Genomic DNA, 22,136 nt, shown 5'->3' with positions numbered 1-22,136 from the left:
AAGAAACACTTTCTGTAATGTTTGACTGAGCCATATATGTACAAACCTGAAATAAAAGTAACAGTAGAGACTGTCATTTACTATATTTTTTATAGTGTTTAGCACAATGGGGCCTCAACCTGATTCGTCTCTAGGCATTCCCAGATTATTAATATCAAATAATAATATTGATAATCCATAAAAAGGACAAATGTTGTTAATTTAAAAGGGGGGGACAGGGAGGAAAATGGCTGAACTATCTTGTACTTTGTAAAAAAAACAACTTGCTGCCCCCCACACCCTCATTTTACCAGAGTTTCCATTCTGGGAAAGAGAATCAGTGCTGAAAGAAAGTGGTCCCCAGCCACTATCAAACTTGCAAACTGTGTAACAGCCTTTTACGTGGTGCCTCCCTGTGTTCCATGGTTTTTAAGAAACCAGAAGGGAAGGAAACCTTTGACAGTCAGAAATTGGCAGTTCCATGTGCTTGGTAATCCCTGTGTATATCAACAGAGATTCTTCCAGGTTTCATCAGGGGGGAAAAAAGTCCTATTGATACTGGATCAGGGATAGCATCCATATGTTCTCCAGTTACATTCGTGTCACGATCCAGCATATTTTGATCATGGTTGGAAGCCTGTCAGTCTGCTCTGGAGTGTAAAATCAAATGTAATTATGTCCATGCACTTACATTTGAACAAGTCTAAATTTTGGATGGCCAAAATAAAAAAAAAAGGTGCTATTAACAAAAGGAAGGGAGGGGAAGTCAAAAGCTGGATGTACCTAGATCCTGCCTGTCTTTGAACACCCAAATTGTAGTATCAAAATAAATAGAGAGTCAAATGGTAGTTTTTGCCACATTCTTATACCAGCATGTGTGTATGTTCAGATTTTTATAGGTGTATAGTTGAAGACCACTACCCTCTATTTTTAGAGTATCATTGATGTGTTTGTAGCCAAAATTTGGTTAGATCCAGTAGAGTCCCCATCCTGGATTTGAGTTTCTGTGGAACAGCTGCAGTGTGTGTGGAGAGCTGGACTGGGGGCCCCCGGCAGGATTGCTAAAGTGCAGCAGAAGCAGCTAAACATGGTCTTTGTTTAGGAAGTGGAATTGGGATTATCAGCATCACAGACTGACTCGGTGCATCCTCTCAGATGGATTGATTTTGCTGGAGTTAGAAGCAGCTACATTTATTCTGTCGTTCAGCAGCAGCATTTGCTGGGTGGGGGATAAAAAAAATGTCGGGATCAAGATCCAGGGATCTGGAGCACTATCCCTCTGTCTCTGGATTTTGTTGTTGTAACAGGAGTACCTTCACTTGGTCTCCATTTATGCAGCAGAATTTGGGATGGGAGCCAAAACTTGGCTGGATCCAGCAGGATTCAAGTGCCAGGTTTTACAGCACTGTTGCAGATTCAGGGGGAGTTGTGGGTGTTTTAGCATCAGACTTTTTTACAGTATAATCCGGGAGCTTTAGGTTCCAAATTGACAGGCAGATCCAGCTTTTACCCAGACCCGAAGGCAGGTCGGGAGAAGAGAACACTATGTTCTTGCACTTCCAAGGGGGAAGGGGCAGTAGACACAGGACATTTAGTGATTCCGATCCATTATGTGTATGGTATCAAATATAGTGAAAACACATCCCTGAAATTGGAGCTGGGTCGTTTGACCCTAAGACTTTGCATCGTCTACTGCATCATTGCAACCTGGATCTCAAATTAATAAATAATACTTAATGAAACATACCAGGGCTGTGGATTATACAAGGGCTGTAGGAATTAGCATCTCTGTCTGTGTCAGGCTGAGAATGTGAGCTAATCTCCTGCAGCAGAGCAGTTAAAATAATTGATGAGTGTGTGCTGAATCCCTAGGGGGGAAAGGGGTGGGGAGGGGGGGGAAGGAAGGTGCTGATTTCAGCCCTGTAGCGTCAGGATTGCGTCAATTTGGGTTTCAACCACGTCTTCAGTCTCGGAGCCGAGCTACTCAGAAGAACCAAAACAGGGAGGGGGTTGCAAATCACTGTGAAGAGGGAAGGTCTAAAAGCTCCCTCCCCTCCCCGTTCACAGCCTCCTCCTCCTCAACCTTCCCGATCTTTCATGTTTGTGATTTCATCACGCTGGAAAAAATAGGGCTCCGTTGGGTTTGTGCAAGCTAAGAGCTGGGCTAAGGAGAGGAAGTGCTTTTCAGTACCTTGGACAGAGCACGCAGCAAAAATGGCTCCGATTTCAGCGAGCAGAGAAGAATTTGGTAAGCAAGTTCCATCCCAAACTTATAATGCCAGGCAATTTCCATCCTTAAGCCTGAGAGCTGGCTGGGCATTTGTATGAACGTTCCATTTCATGGCGTTGGGAGAGCTAACTAAGGGCTAACTAAGGGTATGCTTTAAATCTTGTCTAACCTATCTCCACAGCTTCCTTATATCTCTTTCAGAGGAATCCTTTGGGCACTTGAATCTTTTTTTATGTCTTTGAAGTTCATAGATGTGTAATTTTCTTTTTTGTTTTTGCAGCCCAGGTACTGGCAAGCATTAGGACTTTTTTGTGTATTACTGATGCCTCGATTATCTCCTCTACCTCGAGGAAAGATAGCATACCCCAGAGTTAAGTTGTTCAAGTATATTCCATGCCAAAGATCAAATCCTTGTTCAAAATGCTCTTGGAATAGCTTTCACCCCTGTCTTCTTAAAGAGGAGGGCGTATAAAATCTTATCCACAGATATATATGTTCTTTTAATTGATGTTGCTAGGTGAGTGAATGTGTGATATCCCCACTTATTTTAAATGGACATCTTACTACTGAGATAAATCTTGGTGCAGTGGATGTTAGTATAAAAGGATGATAATAATAAAAAGTTTTAAATTCAACATTTTTTTGTTGCATATGGGATTAACTTTATTACAGAAAGGGAGTTTCAGAAACACTCACATAAATAGGTGTGTGTATCTATACATTTACTTAGAGTTTATAAAATAAAATGTTTCTGAACTATCCTTTACAAAATATTTACTCTAGCAAGAGTGCAAAATCTGAAATCACTCCCTTGATTTAAATGGAGTGAATCCTGATTTACATCTGTGTTACTGAGATCAGAATCTGCTCTAGTATTAATAAATAACATTTGAAAGATATCTGGCTTTTCTGAATGGCTGGACAATTGATTTGCCATATGAAAATAGCAACAAACACAGGTTGTTATCTAATTGAAGTAAATGTATAGCAATGTTCTTTACCGTTTCATCTCCCTGCCCCCACCCCCATCACCTGGGTGTTTCTAACTACATTTGTGACATCTTGCGCACCTGATGACTGATTCAATTAAGATAATTAATTTTAAGTACCAATTTTGTCCTATCAATGCTACCAGAAGCTGTAGATGTAGCATGTCATATTATTCACACTTTTATAAACAGTCTGTCTAAATGTGATCTAATGAAAAGTGCTACAAAAATGCAAACTGATACTTAAAACCTGTTTAAGTTGTGCTAATAATTATGATATAGACCTTGTTCTCTCCTATTGCATCTCATACATTTTCCATTTCTGAACCCTGAGGAATTGTCTAAACTCAGTGCCACATGTTTAACTTTAAAAAAAATGAATTCACTTATTGATCATATATGTCATTTTATTGAGTTCTTACATTTAATTACAATGAATGATACAGAATAAGGGTAGAAGGGAAAATGACTCAACTGTTGGAAGAAATGTAGAGCCAGGCCTAACCCTTTAGCTGCTGGAAGTTTATCTCCTAATATCTCTTTCTAGTGCTATTTTTTCAGTCACGCCAATAAAAAAAAAATAAAGATATGACAGTAAGTGAAAAGTAATCCCATGTGTCTAGCTTTTAACTATACATAACAGACTCATTCATATAGGACACCTGTGCTCTTTCTCAACCAGAAAGGTCTGCTAATCATGTGTTAAAGAACCAGCACTCTTACATAAAGAACATAATTACCCTTATTCATACAAAACGTCATTACATTAATATTTTACTAGCCCCTCACTCTTACAGTGATGTGGATTTAGCTCTGACTGGTATATTGTGGGATGTTAAAATTTGTTACTTATAGGGCAAATTGGATTTCCAGTTAGTTGTGCTCATGTGGTCCTTCATTGCATACTTATGAAATACTAATGATATAACTTTATATGCAACCACTTTATCCACATTCTAAATGAGATTGTAGCACTTGCACTGTTTTCCCCTTTGAAATGTAATTTTCAAATGCATGATTCATATGCACACGGGAGAGGAATCTAGCTCTAATGTTTTTTTGTCACAATATATGATATAATGAAATATTGTAAAATAAACAAGAACCCTCCTTCTATTGCTTTTAAATTCTCCACGACTTTGGTTAATAGTCAGATGGGTTCAATACTTAAAGGATAGCAACACAGTGGGTTTTCTTGGTTTTAGAGTTGAACATGCATGCATAATGTCCAGGTAGCAGGAAAAAGCCTTTATAGATATAATTATTGTTTCAAGGACTCACTCCTGCAAGAAGGTGAGTGCCTCCTAAGAAAGTGTTGAATACCGTCCCCTTCTATTAAACTCAGCATCTTCATGAGATACCTCTAACCCCTTTTGAGATCAGAACACAAAACATTTATCTCATTCGATATACAGAGCAGTCCGGGGAGCAATATAAAACATAGATGGCATATACAAGTAATGCATATTTCAGATTCTGTTTAAGCAACAAAATCCTGGAGACTCAATGCAGAAGCTGCAGGAGTGAGCCGAAAATGCTTTTGCCTCCTGGGTTCATACTGAGTTAGTTGTTCTAAGTGAACCTAGAAACTGCACATGGAAAGGAGCCATTTCAGAATAATTATTAATGATATTATTTTGTCCTACTGTTTTCCTCACAATCACTCTGTTATTAACTAGAAATGAACAATAAATTAAAATAATTGGCTACACTGTATATGGAAAAGTACTTACATGAAGGGTCCCTCTTGCTGTGTGGCTACACATTTATACCTGCAGGTGGCGTGAAATATACACAGATCCTTTGCAATGTGTATAATGAAAAAACATTTCAGTCTGCCTAGGTTGCTGCTAGTGCCATCTCTTTTGATTTGCCTAGGTTGCTGCTAGTGCCATCTCTTATTTTCTAATATATCACATTATTATCTCAAGCACTGCTGTTTACATGTTTGTTACTATTAATTTGATTTGCAGATGAAATTCCTACAGTGGTTGGGATCTTTAGTGCTTTTGGCCTTGTCTTCACAGTCTCCCTCTTTGCTTGGATCTGCTGCCAGCGTAAATCTTCCAAATCCAACAAGACCCCTCCCTACAAATTTGTCCATGTGCTGAAGGGGGTTGACATTTATCCCGAGAACCTTAACAGTAAGAAGAAATTTGGAGCAGATGACAAAAGTGAAGCAAAAAGCAAATCAGTGATGCCAAAGAATTCTCTCCACCTCGACCTGGAAAAGAGAGATTTGAATGGCAACTTCCCCAAAACAACCCCCAAAATCCAGAGCTCTCCAGATCTTGAGAACTTGACTCCAAAGCACTTTGTAGAAAGAGAGAAAGATTCAATATCCCCCGAGAGCTTAAAGTCCAACACTTCACTGTCTTCTGAAGAGAAACAAGACAAGCTAGGGACTCTCTTTTTCTCTTTAGAGTACAACTTTGAGAAGAAGGCATTTGTGGTGAACATCAAAGAAGCACGTGGATTGCCAGCAATGGATGAACAGTCAATGACTTCTGATCCCTACATCAAAATGACAATCTTACCTGAGAAGAAGCACAAAGTGAAAACCAGAGTGCTGAGAAAAACCTTAGATCCAGCTTTCGATGAAACCTTTACATTTTATGGGATCCCCTATAGCCAAGTCCAAGATTTAATCCTTCACTTTATGATCTTGAGCTTTGACAGGTTTTCCAGAGATGACATCATTGGAGAAGTCCTTATTCCACTTGAAGGAATTGAATTGTCTGAGGGAAGGATGCTAATGAACAGGGAGATCATCAAAAGAAATGTTAGGGTAATCTATTTTAAATATCTTTAAAAGTCATGTGCTTTTATTATTTTTTATTATGTTATTATTTTACTAGTATATTAGAAAGTAGGGAAAGAGTTCATCAGAACAACCATTGAGAAGCTTTACATGATAACATTATGGGGAGACAAGCATACAAGTGCAATCAATGATCACTGCAGTGAGCTTGTTATAAGAAATTGCTAATGGACCAAATCCTATTTTCTTATGCAATTGGTCCAATTTACTTCAATGGGACCACTTATGTTAGGTCAGCAGGCTCTGACCCAAATTAATCAGGCTGGCAAGAACAGAATGCACAGCTTTTTTTCCCCATTCTATATTGAAGATGGGCAATTACGACTTGACTCAAAGCTCATTGAAGTCAATGGGAATCTTTCAGTTGACTGCAGTGAGCTATGGATCAAGCCCTTAAAGATCAAACATATTTATCCAATATTTTATTTGAAACCAGTCACAAAATTACATTGTTGACTACATTGTTTGATTTCAAATGTATTATTTGACCTTTGTATTATTATCCGGTGTCTTAAGTATTGAAACACAGGCTGCAGCTCCACTAATAAAAGGAAGTCACTATGGGCAAAATCCTGACCCCATTGAAATCTGTCAGAACTCCTGTTGGCTTCAGTGGGGCCAGAATTTCACCCTGTGTTTCTTATCCAGGTTCAGAATGAAAAGATATTTCAAAACCATAACAACTGAATTGTGCCCATCAGCCCTTCCTGGGGATTTGGCATGTGTATTGACGTTAATGTAATTGCTTTCAAAAGATCAAGCATTACATCCAATTGAATTAATGTCTGCCAGCCAATATTCCTATCAGCAATATCATTGTTTTAAAGTTCTAATGCTTCAGCACAACAGCTCTGTAATCATCTCATTCATACTGTATATACCAGAGAGGTTCAACCTTTTAGGTCCCTGTTTCTTTTCTTTGTTTTACTTGACTTGAAGCCATTGTTCTTGCAAATTCAAATTAAATAATTATACAGAAGAACCCTGATTTCTTTTTCCTTCCATTTAAATGATAGTCCTCCAGAGAGTATTAGGGACAACATTTCAATAAAATTTTGAGTCTATATTTGTCAAAAGATTTCATTGCAGATTTTGGTGAATTACATGTGTTTGATATACCTTTTCTATTTTAGCTCTGCTTATACTCTTTTATTTTCACTGAGATTTATTACCTATGATGTAGGTGTTTCAAAAATCAATTTAAATCTTTATCTTACTATAAACCAAGTGAACTAATAGGTCTCTTCCATGACAATATATGCTTTCACCTTGTTTTTCTAATCTGTTTACTAACAAGCCATTAACAAAGTTTTGTAACCAGAATACATTGGATCAAGTCTGGTAACATAAAGCAGCATAGAACTATGATAATAAATAATACTAATAATTCTACTCCTAGTAATAATAATTAATAATAAATAACTCCTTTAGAGCTACTCCAATGTGTTCCAACATCAGGTCTCATATGACATTTTCAAAAAATGTACTAATCTCTCCAATTCACAGCCAAGATATTGACCAAGATATTTGTTCATAAAGGTTCTCTTTTCATTTCCTCAGAAGTCATCTGGACGTGGAGAATTACTGATCTCTCTCTGTTACCAGTCTACAACAAACACTCTAACCGTGGTTGTTTTGAAAGCCAGGCACCTACCCAAAGCTGACGTTTCAGGATTATCAGGTAATGTCTTTATTTATGACTGTGGAATAGGCAGAATTGTAAAAAACATTCTAAGCCTGGGAGTTTACAGATTAAAGATCTGTGCTATCACCCATGTATTCATGGGCTGTATGATCTGCAATTCACTCTTGCTTTTTCACAGAGACAAGTTATATTTTACATTCCAAGTCACAAATGTTAGGAGCTTGTTCCTATATAGTATTTGCCAAGACATTAAGTGACCTAAGAGTTAATATGGAAGAAATCCTCTTCCCAGTGAAGTCATTGAATTTTGCCTTTTTCTTCTGTCGGACTTCTCTGACATCAGCAGGATATTTTGTTGGGAAATACTGCAGAATTATAGTTTTATTGTAAATAAGTAATCTACAAGGGTTTATTTCTGAGACAGACCCTCAGCTGGTGTAATTCAACATAGCTCCAGTGAAGTCACATCAGCCCTCAAGCTGGCTCATTACATGGTATTTGCAATGTAAGATAAGTCACTTGTAACATGATATTTGTGCATTGTAATGCAGTGTCCTTGGGATGCAGGAAGGAAAAGCAGGTTTTGCAATCCATTTTCATGGCTCTATTATGCAACTGTTTCTTTTTCTGGAACATCCATTGAAACCAATGGTAGATACACACAGACACAGACAGACAGTATAGTATATGTATTCAATTTATTTTCAGAGCGTCATAAGCAAAGGCATATCCAAACACTGGGCACCCTGACATAATTTAATTTCACAATAAAATGCAATGAGCTGTTCTTCTGAGCATAAAATAAAATCCTCTTTAACCCTCAACTCATCCTGAATGCCCAAGAGAAGAGATGGGCCTTGCAGTGTACTCAGTAGGCTGACACATCCTACAAAGCTGAAGATGCTTCAGAAAGGGATCTCTACCTTTAGCACCTCTTCTGATCTCGGTTGTGTCAGCATGGGCCAGGGAGAAAGGAGATGTCTCAAGGTAATCAGATGCCAGTCATGACAAAATAGACCTCTGTGATTCCCTGTACGAGAGCACCCCTCTCACTTTTACTGCTCACTTTTACCTTCTCGGCAAGATAGGAAGTGATTCACTCAGGAGACTCCATAAACTACTTAAATGATGCCCCAGCACTCAACAAAACCTCCTGGTCAGTGGTATAAAAGTCTGATAGATATGGGAGAAGCAAACTGGACACTTTAGACGTATCTATGGTTGGGAGATGTTAACTAGGAATGTTTATTTGGCCAGAAATCAAGATCACTATACGGAACTTTGATGGGTATTGATTTTGATATACAGAATGCTGGGGTGGAGTTTGTGCTTCAAAAGGCCAGTTAATTATTTATTTATTTGAGGTTTATTCCTAAAGTATTGGTTAACTATGAAAGTATAGTATGAAAGTGGAAATACATTTCAACATACTTTGTCACTGTCATACTGCACTTGAATATGTGCAATATGACCTTTGTTTCGGTATTTCTGCAAAATATACTATCAGGCCAAATGGACGAGTAACCTTGTCATCATCCAGCTATTCCAATTTGATGTCTTTGGCCCAGCAATTCTAAATGGGATTTGTGTTTAGTTCTGATCAATGGTAGAACTCTCTATGAATTCAATGGAAGAAGAGTCAAGCAAAACTTGAATGCTGTTTAAAAAACCCACGTTGGGTCAATTAATAGGACTAATAAAATATGGACAAAATTTAACCTTCTAAATTGGCTACTTTGTGCTGTTCCAATAAATAGAGATATCCTATCTCCTAGAACTGGAAGAGACCTTGAAAGGTCATCAAGTACAGCCCCCTGCCTTCACTAGCAGGACCAAGTACCGATTTTGCCCCAGATCACCTAAGCAACCCTCTTAAGGATTGAGCTCACAACCCTAGGTTTAGCAGGCCAATGCTAAAACCACTGAGCTATCCCTCCCAATGATACAAAACAGTCATCAACTTACTTAAGCCTGGGCATATATAGCATACCAACAAATCCAGCTCCACATTTGGAGTTGCTGGTTCAAAATAACCAAATCAAAATTTGTGGGGCCAAGTTAATCAAGTTCATTAAAATCACTGGAGTTACACTAGGAATAAATTTTGTCCATTCAGCCATTCCTTAAAGATTTTTTTTCTGTTTTTTTTTCTCCTATGCATTTGCTTGCACAATTCTCATTAAGATGTGGCTTATCCTATACAAATAAGTATGAATAACTAATTCAAATTAAACATAAATATAGAGTTTTACATTTCTGCCAATAGGCAAATAGAATTTTTTCCTTCATGCTGTACTAAAGACCTAGATCTAATATTTATCAGTTGTGCTCAGGGCCGGCTCCAGGCAGTAGCATAGGAAGCTGGTGCTTGGGGCGGCCAATTCAAAGGGGCAGCACTCCCTCTGGTATCGGGGCGGCACGTCTGGTTCTTCGGCGGGAATTCAGTGGCGGGTCCCTCATTCCATCTCTTCCTCTTTGAGCTGCCGCCGAATTGCCGCCAAAGAAGAACAGAAGTACGACTTGATGCTGAAGAAGCGGTGCGATTGAGCTGCCGCCGAAGTGCCGCCGCTCGTCTTTTTTTTTTTTTTTTTTTTTTCTGCTTGGGCAGCAGAAAAGCTGGAGCCGGTCCTGGTTGTGCTTCAGTTGTTCAAGATTCATAGTTTAATTTTTAAAAAATGGACAACAAAGCTTGCTGTTGTCACTTAGGATAAAGTTTTACAAATGGGACATTTTTCTCAACATCTATTTGTTTGTGGCAACCCCTCATCATGTTGTCATTATGTTGGTAGAATATATTTTATCATTCACATGATCCATGAATTGCTGTTGGACAACAGTCAATAGTCTTGTGGGGTTTTTTTGCTTGTCATTGCAGATCCTTATGTCAAAGTGAACCTCTACCATGCTAAGAAGAGAATCTCTAAAAAGAAAACCCATGTGAAGAAATGCACCCCCAATGCAGTATTCAATGAATTGTTTGTCTTTGACATTCCTTGTGAGGGCCTTGAAGATATCAGCATTGAATTTTTGGTTTTGGATTCAGATAGGGGGTCCAGGAATGAGATTATTGGCCGGTTAACCCTGGGAGCTTCAGCAGAAGGAACAAGTGGAGAGCACTGGAAGGAAATTTGTGAATATCCTAGGAGACAAATTGCCAAGTGGCATATGCTGTGTGATGGTTAGCAGCCTAGAAATGGGTTGGAACTTAACAAATATTTCCATAGGCAAGGAGCAATTTTCTTTCTGTATGATGCATAATTACAGGCTTGTAACAACAAGACATCTTTTTGTTAAAACTGGAGTGAACTATCAGAACAGAAGGTAACTAAATTTTCACATTAAACAAAGGTCTTTCTAATCCATAGAAACTTGACATAATTTCATATGATATTCATATTCTGCTGGAGTTTACATAGTAATAGACTTGTGAAGCAGTGCAAACTTCAATAAGAGCAGTCTATCTGTTATGAATAAATCACTGGAAACTGTAGATTACTACTCCATGCAGAAGATGATAACCTCATTAATATATATTGCTAGATCTAGGGACAGACTTTTTTTTTAAGTCTAAAAATTGGGAATGTGTGAGGGGCAGGAAGAGTATTTTATTTGGTTTACCATTGTATCAGAAACCTTCTCATATGGAAATTCAACCAATTTTCATAAGTTTAGGGCACTTATACTTTGATCAACCCAAATACAAGACATTTTCAACAACTTGCTTTGCATATCACATCAGGTGCAAATAGTTGTTATGTGTGTGAAATATTGTATAGTCTTTTACGTTTACGTTTTTTTAAATTATTATTATTATTATGACAGTGGATGAAATAAGTATGTTTTAAAAGTAGCGAACAAATTAAAACTAATAGTTTTATAAAAAGGGCTCGGATATAGGTGAGTGCACATGTTACAATACGGTTAGGATTTGTCCTTGAAGTATGACCTGCAATTCCTCTCCCCCCCCACCCCGCCACTCCACACCCAGGTCACACACTGAGCATTTCTAATGAAGGTAAAACATTTTGACCAAGGTAATGAAATGTGAAGAATATTACAATGAATGGTCTTTCACTTGTTATATTTTAAAAAGGTTGAAAATAGCTAAAATAAACTTGTCTACCATTTTTTTTTCTATTTGCTTCACTAAAAAAATAAAAAATAAAAAAAAATAAAATAAAACACAAATTGTATTATATGGCAGAAATCAAAGCCCCAATCCCATTAAAACATACATGTGTGTTTAACTTTATGCACTGTGCGTTGTCTCACTGAAATTAATAAGACTACTTACAGTGTATAAAATGAAACAGATATTTACAGGATTGAGGCCCAAACTAGCATTATAACACATGCTAAATCATATTAGGTGAACAATTTTAAAGTAGCACTTCATTTCAATCATTTTCATGTGTCCATGGCTGATTGTATTAAAAAATGGGGAGGGGGAGGGAAGTAACATGATTTCACTGTAGTATGCAACATGTATGTATCAAGTGATTTAAACTATGATCACAATGCCAGATTGGGGAAATAAGTGTAACACAAAGTAAACAAGTATATAAATAAAACATTTGAGTCCTGTTAATCTTATTTATGTTTACACTAGGTACACTGATTTCTTATACAGTGTTGTCTGCAAATATTTGTCCTATGTTCCTTTTGAATGACAAGCTTTGTAAATAATAATATTTTTTAAAGAATTGTTAGTGGTGGAAATAAGGAGGATTAAAAAATGCAGGGTCAGTTTCTGATACCCTTGCTCAGACTGAGTACCTCCTTCCTTCAGAAGTAATCCCACTGATGAATGAGACTGCTTGTGAATTAAGGTATTACTCAGTGTGAAGAAGGGTGGCAGAACGGGGCCAATGATGAAAACATTTTAACAATTGATATTGTATTAGACTCTCAGTGAAGGCCAAATCCTTGAAGCCTATTGGAGTTTTGTTGCTGGCTTCACCGGGACCATAATTTGACCATAAAATGACAAGTGGAAGAGGCTGGAATGTTAAATATGCAAGAAAGAAAGAAATACTACTGAAAGAATTCTATGTAGGTACTTTCAGGGTTTGTGTCAGTACTTTATCCAGCTTTGAGAACGTGTTTGATATCACAATGTTTATAAAGTTCTATAAAAATGCATTTTCAAAACAACTTATATATGCTTTTTATGACAACACTTAGTGTAAAAAAAATTGCATATTGTTTGTACAAAAGAATAGAATTTTTTTTTTTTAAGACATTGATTATCTACTTCAGGGCTAAAGTTTGCTAACCTTATGAAAACAGGGCCTGAGCCAAAGCCCAATTAAGTCAAAAGAAAAGATCCCATTGACTTTGGATCAGGACCATATAGTAGTATCTGAATCATGAATAGTGCCATCAATGGGACTGTTTATGGAGTAAGTCATTACTCAGTATAATTAAGGATGATAGAATCTAGCCCAAAGATAGTAGCATTATAGAGCCAGACTGCAATATCCTTATTAATGTCAAAAAAAGAATGTTACACAAGTAATTCCACTGAAGTCAATGGGGTGTTATGTAATATAAGGTACAATTAAAACCAGGGGATAGTTATTACAATCTGGCTCACAGGTAGCGCATCATCTCTGTTAATGTGATCAAATGATGAGATTTAGCATACGTTCCTAGTGGATACAAAGCCTTTCATTCAGTAAAATAAAATAAAAAAAATCTTTTTTTTAAAATCAGGCATGGGCTGTGGCCATCTTTCATTTTTCCATCCAACGTGATGTTGTCAGGAGGGTGTTTTAAAGTTTCTATAGCAGCCTACGGGTTAATATTTCTACCAGATAAATGACAGCTGTTGCGGGGGAGGGAAGATAGGGAGGTGGGAAGCAAAGACTTTTTATTACACTGGAAAAATTGTAAATAGGATTTTTGTTTTTAATTTAAAGCAATGATTAGCTTGGAAAGTTGAGTAAAAATGACTTGTGACCCATTCGTAAACCAGACATGGCAGGAGTAGAAGTGGTCCTGCCCTGAAATGAGAAATTTTTCCATTTTATAAAGTATTCAATACTTAATGTGAATATCTTGAACTCTGTTAAGGATACTGTACTGTATTAAACATGTAAAATAATGTTTGTCTAAGTAGCTTACGAAAAAAATCTGAATGGGAGGTTATCCATGTTTGAAGATCTGTTGTAACTAAATAACTGATTTCTTATGCTGTTGTAACTTGATAGAAGTTATTTGGGAGGAAGCATGGTGTATGAGGTTTTGTAAGTTTTTTGTGCCAGCTCTGTATGTTGTGCCATGTATGTAAGACAAGAATAAACTGCTGCTTTCATTCATCCCATCCCAATGCAAATATTCTACCACTGTATGTTTTCAGTAGACTCAATTGTTTTGTTCTTGGTCTTTGTTTTTACACCTTCACCAGATAACAGATATTCCCTCTCCCAAATCCCCACCCCCAAAATAACACTGGGGTAGATTTGTTTTACAGAAGGCTTTTTGTATATACCATACTCTTCCCACCTAGATCCTTTTTCCATGCTGTTAATCCAAAATATCTTTCTGGCACATTTGTTTTTAAAGAGGAGTATGTATTTGGTGCTAGATTCTGAGCTGGACTCCACACTAGGCAATAAGAGCCTGGTTAGCCACCAGCGCGGATTACCAGGACTTTGGGTCTAGAAGTGCAGAAGTAAACAGGAATGCATATCCTTTACTCCTTATCCTGAGAAGGTGAAAAGGGAGTGGCAGGGAATAAGTGGAATCTTGCTCTATTCTCCCTACTAACTTGCCAGAAGCAAATGATTCCCCTTTGGAATTATGACTCAGCAGTACATCTCTGAGTGACAACGCCTGCCAGGGATATTCTGGGATGAAACCTCTAGTGCTGATTAAACTTTCCCTTTCCATTTAGCCACAGAAAGGATACAGCTCAAGCTGAGTCAGTGATAATGCAAGATTCCCTGTACTGTTTTTTGCAAATGTGTATTAACTGTACCCTGGAAGGAGTTCCTTTGGGAGATGAGAGAGTAGTTGCTTTATTATGCCCATCCACTCCTCTCTCTCTCTCTCTCTCACTTGCTCTCTTCTAATACTTCCAACAAACAGGCAGGCCTATTACTGTCCAATGTTATGAGGCCCATCCACTAGGAACTGGATTGAAGCCACCAACCTGTCAGATGAAAACAGCTCTCAATCACTAGTGATTTGAGCTAGGTTCAAAATAGTAATCAAGTAATTAAAGGTCTTGAGTCCATTACCAATCAACACAGCATCTACTCCCTCATTTCTCGAAACCTTAAAAAGTCTTACTTGCTCTTGATTGAGAATGCACCCTTTGTGTTATTCCAGTTGCTCATATAATCACTTGTTATGGAAGACATTGCTACAGTTTGTTTATAATTTTCCTTTTTTTGTTTACTATACTAGAAAGGACATTCCTAGGACTTGTCTACACATCAAAATTAATCCAGATTAAAGTAGGGTGAAAATATAAAGTAGATTAACTGTTCTTGATTAATTCCATGTGTGGATGCTCTCATTCCAGAATAAGAGTGCTTTATTCCAAATGAGCCTAATCCATTTCCAAAGTGAATTAAACTAATTCAGAATCCAGCACACTTATTCATTCCAATGTTAATAGAATAGCTTCTGCAGTTCTGTTGTTTTCTAGACAGCCAAGCATGTTGCAGACTGGCTGTAAGATTTAATGTAGTCCTGCAGACAATCACGGATATAGCCATCTATTTTCTCTGACAGATGCTGTAAATATTTTAACATGATTCCGAAAACACAATTGGTTTTAAGGAAACAAATAAGAAGTATTTCACAGATATCAATAGCATTATTGATTCCGTTTCTGCGATGCCCTCCAAATGAGATTGCCTCTAGGATGGTGTGAATCAAACTTCCAAGGCGGACATTAATGAATAGATAAAGGAGCCTATATAAGTCTGCATTTAAATTATGTGTGTGTAGGGCAGATATGCAGTATTTTATATTCAATTTTCCTTTCAGATGCACAGGACAAGATTTAACAGCTAGTATAGTAGCTCCGAACTTTTTTTTATGAATTATTATTATTTTTCCCCATTCTCCATGGCGGTAATGCTACTTTGGGGGTCACACTTTCCTCTAATAAATTCCTTAGAATTGTACAGCTCGATGGATATACCTGGAGACGAAAAGAAATGTGACGCAAAGAATCAGTGTATGACAAGAGATAGTTATTCCAGGCTAAAATCAAGAGGTGATATTAAGCGATGGTGAAAGTCAGAGAGTAGTAAATCAGCACGGGCTGAGTGTGTGTCACTATAATGTTCTCAGGGAGGGGGTGGAAATGTGAATCTGCAGCAGGAGAAGCCGTCAACAGGAGTATGTAAAATGAAGTAAGTTAAAACTGCTACTGCTGTTATACATCCCCTATTGCCTGCTTTTCTTGCTATACCATGACCCCTACTGACTCCTCAGTGAGTGCATTAAACACACCCTCCCATCGACTTATGCTGATTTATGGCAACTGATGGTGATTTACTCTGACATGAGACTCACACTATGTCGCCTCTGAATTTGGCCCTACAACTACTTTGAATCAACTCTAAAGGTCTATACAAGTCCCCAAGGTATTAAGTCCTGTCTCTTTTAATAGGTACCAAAATATCACTGGCTTCTGTTCCTGACATGCCAGTCTCCTTGTGGGACAGAGACTGGCAGTCAAACCTTTTGGTCCCTACATCCTAAAGCTGCTCCTCTTTGCTGGATTGTGGTTGCTTTTCTGCTACTTTCTCAAGCCATTTATCCAATGCATTCCAATCTACAAGTGAAAGGAGAGGTGGGGAAGGAATGTAACTTAATCTGCTTAATGTTAACGCCAACTCCCTTCTCACAGTCAGTGTTACAGGGTTGATCTCAATGCAAACTGGCCCTTAGGTGATCAATAGAAACTTCCAGATCACAAAACTAGGTATATCTGAAATTTCACAAATGAAAGTTCACCCATCTCTGATTAAAACTGTAAAAATGCAACTAAGCCAAAAACAAACTTGTGCCAGGTCTCAGAGGTTGGCCGCTTTCAGTGGCCAAATGACAATCTCTTGAATAATACTATCAAAGTACTCTCTACTGAGAAGAAACAGAATTTTGCCCTCCCAAACTCACAGAGAGTAAGGAGTTCTAATGGAAACGTTTCATGTTCAAATTAATTTGCAATAGAAAACCATGTAATTTAAAGGCCAGACTCCTAGGCCTTCTCCCATCCCAGGAGAACCTGTTTGCCACCCATGGAGATGTACTTCACAATGCATTCTAATAGAGGTAGATCTTTGAGTAGGGCGAGGACTCTTAGCGGACACTATAATAAATCCCAGAAAATGTACTACTACTGTGACAGACTGGACACCCCTGTATTCTTCCCTTGTACACTATTGTAATAATCTTTGTACAACGTATGCCTTGTGAGGTATCATTTGAAAACTCATAATTTGCTGGTCATTATTGTCCTGGTAAAATATGTGTGGTAACATTGTATGTAGAGTTATAAGATTGCACTATATGGTGTTACTAAATCATGTTCCACGTCTGGGAAGTAGCCAAACCAGTTCCTCAGGGACAAAGGGCAAGCTGACACCTCAGCCAGGTGTAAACAAGGTCAATGGGTGGCTAAGTGGCTATTCATTGGCAGGAAAAGGTTCATGGGTGAAAAATCTGTATGCCTGAAAAGAAACAGCCTGGAGTTCCCATTCACAGAGTCTGCTTGTTCCTGTGTTCCCAGCTGGAGACGCTTCTCAAAGAAGGGAGAGGACTATAAAAAGAAAAGGGAGCCACTCCAAGAGTACCCCTCCTCCTCTCTCTCTCGGTCTGTCCATTAATTCATGGCACAAGAAAGAACAAAAGAAGCAGCCGTTACACAAAAGAAGGGATCCTAGTGAAACTGAAAAACTCTGCTTTCAATTTATCATATTTTATTTTATTAGGCATTAGTTGTGTTTTACCCTTATTTTTGTAGTAATCATTTCTGAATTTTTTGCTTTATTACTTGTATTCACTTAAAACCTCTCTCTTTGTAATTAATGAACATATTTTATTGTTTTATCTTACCCAGTGTGTTTGAATTGAAGTGTTTGGGAAAATCCAAACACGATTTGTGCATCTCTTTTCTATTAATAAAATGATGGAGTTTATATGAGCTTGTATTGTCCAGGAGAGGGCTGGGCAGTACAAGATATACATTTCTGGGGGAAAATCTGGCACTGGGAGTGTGCTGGGTCTGCAGTATAATTCAGGCTGATAAGAGCCTGGGTGTGACTAGCAGGCTGCAAGTGCACACAGACTTAGGCCTTGGCTACATTTGCAAGTTACAGCGCTGTAAAGCCTCCCCCAGCGCTGTAACTCACTCCCCGTCCACACTGGCAGGGCACTTACAGCGCTGTATCTCCCTGGGTACACTGCTGCAGGTACTCCACATCTCCAAGAAGCATAAGAGATACAGCAGACTGGCTACGACTCACGGGTGTGAGTGTAAACGCTTGCAGCGCTGTACTAATCACCTTGTCAAGTGGCCAATCCTCTCCATTGTTGTGACCGGCTGCAGGAATGCGGAAGTGCCGGTTTCAAAGCTCCTACCACTGAGAAAAGCAAACAGTTTGCTGTTTGCTTTGAGTGAGCAAATGAATGAGCAGGAGGCCAGGAGTTCGGAACTTGCAAAATAGAGAGCTGACATGCTCCAAAAAGCACTCTCTCTCCACCCCTACCCATCCACCCATTTTGAAAAGCAAGTTGCAGCCACATGAATGCTGGGAAGCTGCCCATAATGCACCGCTCCCAACACAGTTGCAAATGTTGCAAGTGTGGCCACACCACTGTGCTGGCAGCTGTCAATGTGGACAGACTGTAGTGCTTTTCCCTACTCAGCTGTACGAAGAGAGGTTTACCTCACAGCGCTGTACAGCTGCAAGTGTAGCCAAGGCCATAGCTGGGAATGACATACATGCTGGGGGCCACAGCAGCAAAACAGTGTAAAGGGAACCCCAAGTTAGAAGGCAGGGGTGACACAGCAACCCATTAATTTAGAATGTACTCAGGGTATGTCACATCAACATAGTCCATAGAACAGCTGGTCAGGAATTTTTCAATAGAATGGTGTAAGTTCCTGCATCTCCCATACCCCAAGTGAGTGCCCTAACCACCCGGCTACAGAGCTAGTCTTTTTTGCTAGCCCAATTAATATTTAATTATTTATGCAAAGTGGAGCAGTGCCAAGAGAGAGCTCCCACACCCACCTCACATTAACCAATAACGTGGTGGTTAGGTCACTCAGCAACTAGGAGAGAAACACACGTTCAAGTCCCTGCCCTGAATCAGGCAGAACAAGGACTTGAGCCTGGGTCTACTACATTCCAGGTGAGTGCCCTAAGCACAGGGCTATTTGTGAGTGGGAGTCTTGCTGCTTTTCCAAGAAAAACTTCAAAAATCATTTGGGTTCATTTCAATGTGGAATGGGGAAAAAACTGAGATCTTGTGATGACATTAGGAAGCACAATCCCTAGAAGCTAGAGAAAGAGACATAGTTACATGATCCTGTAGCCTTACTGAAGAATCTCCTTTTATATACTCATTACACCAAGTCCTGCCTCTTCTCTACCAAATGAGGCACTATGGGAACTTGGTACAAACATTTTAAATGCTGCAAGACAGGCTAAAGCCCGAATTTGAGAGTGAGGCATTTACTGGCCTGAGAATAAGATTGGACCCAGGTATTCCTGAATTATAACCTTGGTTCTGACAACTAATTCATTCTGTGATGAGTGGGAAGTCACTCAACCGCAGCTGTAAAATGGGTACATAATATATATGCTGATGAATTGCTGAGAGGGACAGCTCAGTGGTTTGAGCATTAGTGTGCTAAACCCAGGGTTGTGAGCTCAATCCTTGGCCACTTAGGGATCTGGGGCAAAATTAGTACTTGGCCCTGCTAATGAAGGCAGGGGGCTGGGAATTGATGACCTTTCAAGGTCAGTTCTAGGAAATGGGATATCTCCATTTAAAAAAATATATATATATATATATTGTGAGGGTCAATTAAATAACATTGTTAAAGCACTTGGTAGATTAAAAGTGCTAAGAATTAGTATTAAATGTGATTAGTCTGTGTGTTCTTAGTCTCTGTTTGCCAGAAGTTGGGAGTGGGTTACTGGGATGGATGACTTGATGATTACCTATTCTGTTGAGCATTGGCCTGCTAAACCAAGGGTTGTGAGTTCAATCCTTGAGGAAGTCAGTTGGGGATTAGTCCTGCTTTGAGCAGTGGGTTGGACTAAATGACCACCTGAGGTCCCTCCCAACCCAAATAATCTATGATTCTACAAAGCACCTGGCATTTGCCACTGTTGGAAGAGAGGTTAGATAGACCGTTGATCTGACCCAGTATGGCTATTCTTATGTTCTTCTCTCTACATAGTGAGGCAGTGTATGGAAATATCCCTTTCCTCTTAATTTCTAAAGAACAGAGCTCCACAAAGCTAAGCAATATTTTTAAAAGGATAATATTGTCCAATAGCAACATTTGGAATTAGCGAATTAAAAACTGTATTTGATAGTACTGACTGGTGTAGAATTCCTTTGATTATGTGCTTATCATGCAGTGCATGGCACTGGAAAATATCATTAATCCACATACCCATAATTGAATTTGTCCTTTGCTCAAATCTAAAATAAACGCTGCCTAAGAAAAGTCGATAATGTTCACCATGAATCTACTTTGAAATATGGACCCTAAAGGTGCTTCAAAACATGCACAAAGGAAATGTTACCAAACTACTTACAGTAAGTCATTTAGGTCCATAATATCAATTTGTTTTATTTTTCCCTGTACTTTTTGTATTAGAGAAATGCCAAAACTGCTTTATTGTAATGAATGAGACCGAGAATTATGCTACGGTGTGCACCGTTCATACCATTTTTATTCTACATAATACATTTAAATGAAATATGTATGATCTGAGTGGGTAGCTGCTATCTGAGCTGAAAACAAACATGTTCTCCTATAATCTTCATGCTATATTACCTTGTTGTACTTCATACTCATCATTTGTGTGCTCGCGAGCCTTGCAATCAAAGTTTCTAAAAAATTATGTGTCTCACAGCCATCCCAGAACCATACTGAATGGCATGAATTCCCAATCCCTATTTACATAAGAACACAGGAATTGCTTTTGCAAGCAGAAGAACCTTAGGGAAGGATATGTACATATATATTGTCTGGTCTCACAGCTGCACTGGGAGCAGAAGTAGAGAGGCTAATCATGAGGTGGGTATACTTCCCTCTACCAGATCTCTCTCGTCCAGGTTGAACTCAAGTGTGTTGAGAGCATACAGGGTACATACCCACAGGGCTCAGGTGTGTCTTTACATCTACTCACCTAACCAGTGCCTCATCATCTACACTGCTTGAGAGGTGTGCAGTGTATGTACTGTACATGCTGCCACAAGTATATGAGAAGACATAGATCTGAGTAGTATTATGACTACATGATAGCCCATATTTAGAGCTGGTTGCAGTTTTTTTGACTGAACAGTTTTCAGGTAGAAAATGCAGTTTCATTGACATTGAAATATTTTGGAACGTTTCAAAACAATGTTGAAACATTTTGAAATGTTTTGTGGGAATCTGTCCATTTTAGAGGGGAAAATGTTGACATCAATCATTTCAGCTTTCTCATTTTGTTTCAATAATTTCAAAATGTGTCCTTTATATGAGGTGAACGTGTTTTGGTTTTATTAGCATTTCAATTGATTTGGTTTTGATTTTTATATTATAGTTAATATTTCGTGTTCTGACATTTTGACATTATTGAAACAAAACATTATGAAAATGAATTGTTTTGATTGTTCCAAATCAATTTTTTTTTCAAAATGTTTGTTCTGTGGGAATTTTTGAAATTTTGCTTTTTTGCTCTGATTTGGAATGACAACAAATTCCAAAATATCAGAATTTCCAGTGGAACAGAACTTCTGTGTTCTGACCACCTCTACCCAAATTGCTTAACAACCTCCCCCAGCACTGAACATTCACATTGTCAAGAGGAGTGAGAGGACTGATCACAGTGGAACTTTGCCAATTGACCATTTCTTGGTGAGACAAACATGTTTCTCATCACCATGTTCGTAGATCCAGCAAACAAGAAAGATCTGAACCATTCTAATTCAACACTTTCTTACTGTGATGGGGTGTGTCAATCCCACACTGACCGAGAAAGGGTTAGTGAGACTTGGTAGGCTCAATATGTCTTGCTGCACTTCACCTGCAGTAGGTGTCAAACTTGGAGGGAGGATTAAAAGGGTTAAACCTGGCTCAGGTGGGTCTGACAGGGAAGGAGGGCAGATCTCTGGTTCTCACTCAGTGAGATAAGCCCAGCTGGAGCCAGAGAGCTGAGTTGGGCTGCTGGCAGACAGAGCCTCCCTGAAGGAAGGTAAACCTACAACTGGGAGCTC

General features: G+C 38.6%; 1 protein-coding gene across 2 annotated transcripts; it reads left to right on the top strand.

Annotated features, from left to right (window-relative positions):
• The first annotated feature begins 1,967 nt into the window (after positions 1 to 1,967).
• Positions 1,968 to 13,989, top strand: SYT4 (synaptotagmin 4). Of its 2 annotated transcripts, none has more exons than XM_034774651.1 (4): positions 1,968 to 2,227; positions 5,226 to 5,986; positions 7,580 to 7,700; positions 10,540 to 13,989. In XM_034774651.1, exons 1-4 carry the CDS (start codon positions 2,194 to 2,196, stop codon positions 10,845 to 10,847), a joined length of 1,224 nt encoding a protein of 407 aa, XP_034630542.1. In that variant the 5' UTR covers positions 1,968 to 2,193; the 3' UTR covers positions 10,848 to 13,989. The 2 variants fall into 2 exon arrangements, with proteins under 2 accessions (XP_034630542.1, XP_034630541.1); XM_034774650.1 differs by having other exon boundaries at positions 5,172 to 5,986.
• Positions 13,990 to 22,136: the final 8,147 nt, after the last annotated feature.

This window comes from Trachemys scripta, chromosome 6 (genome assembly GCF_013100865.1).
Source record: "Trachemys scripta elegans isolate TJP31775 chromosome 6, CAS_Tse_1.0, whole genome shotgun sequence".
In the NCBI taxonomy this organism is placed as follows: Eukaryota; Metazoa; Chordata; order Testudines; family Emydidae; genus Trachemys; species Trachemys scripta.
Note: the sequence above shows the minus strand (reverse complement) of the source record. Positions and strands in the feature narration are given on the sequence as shown.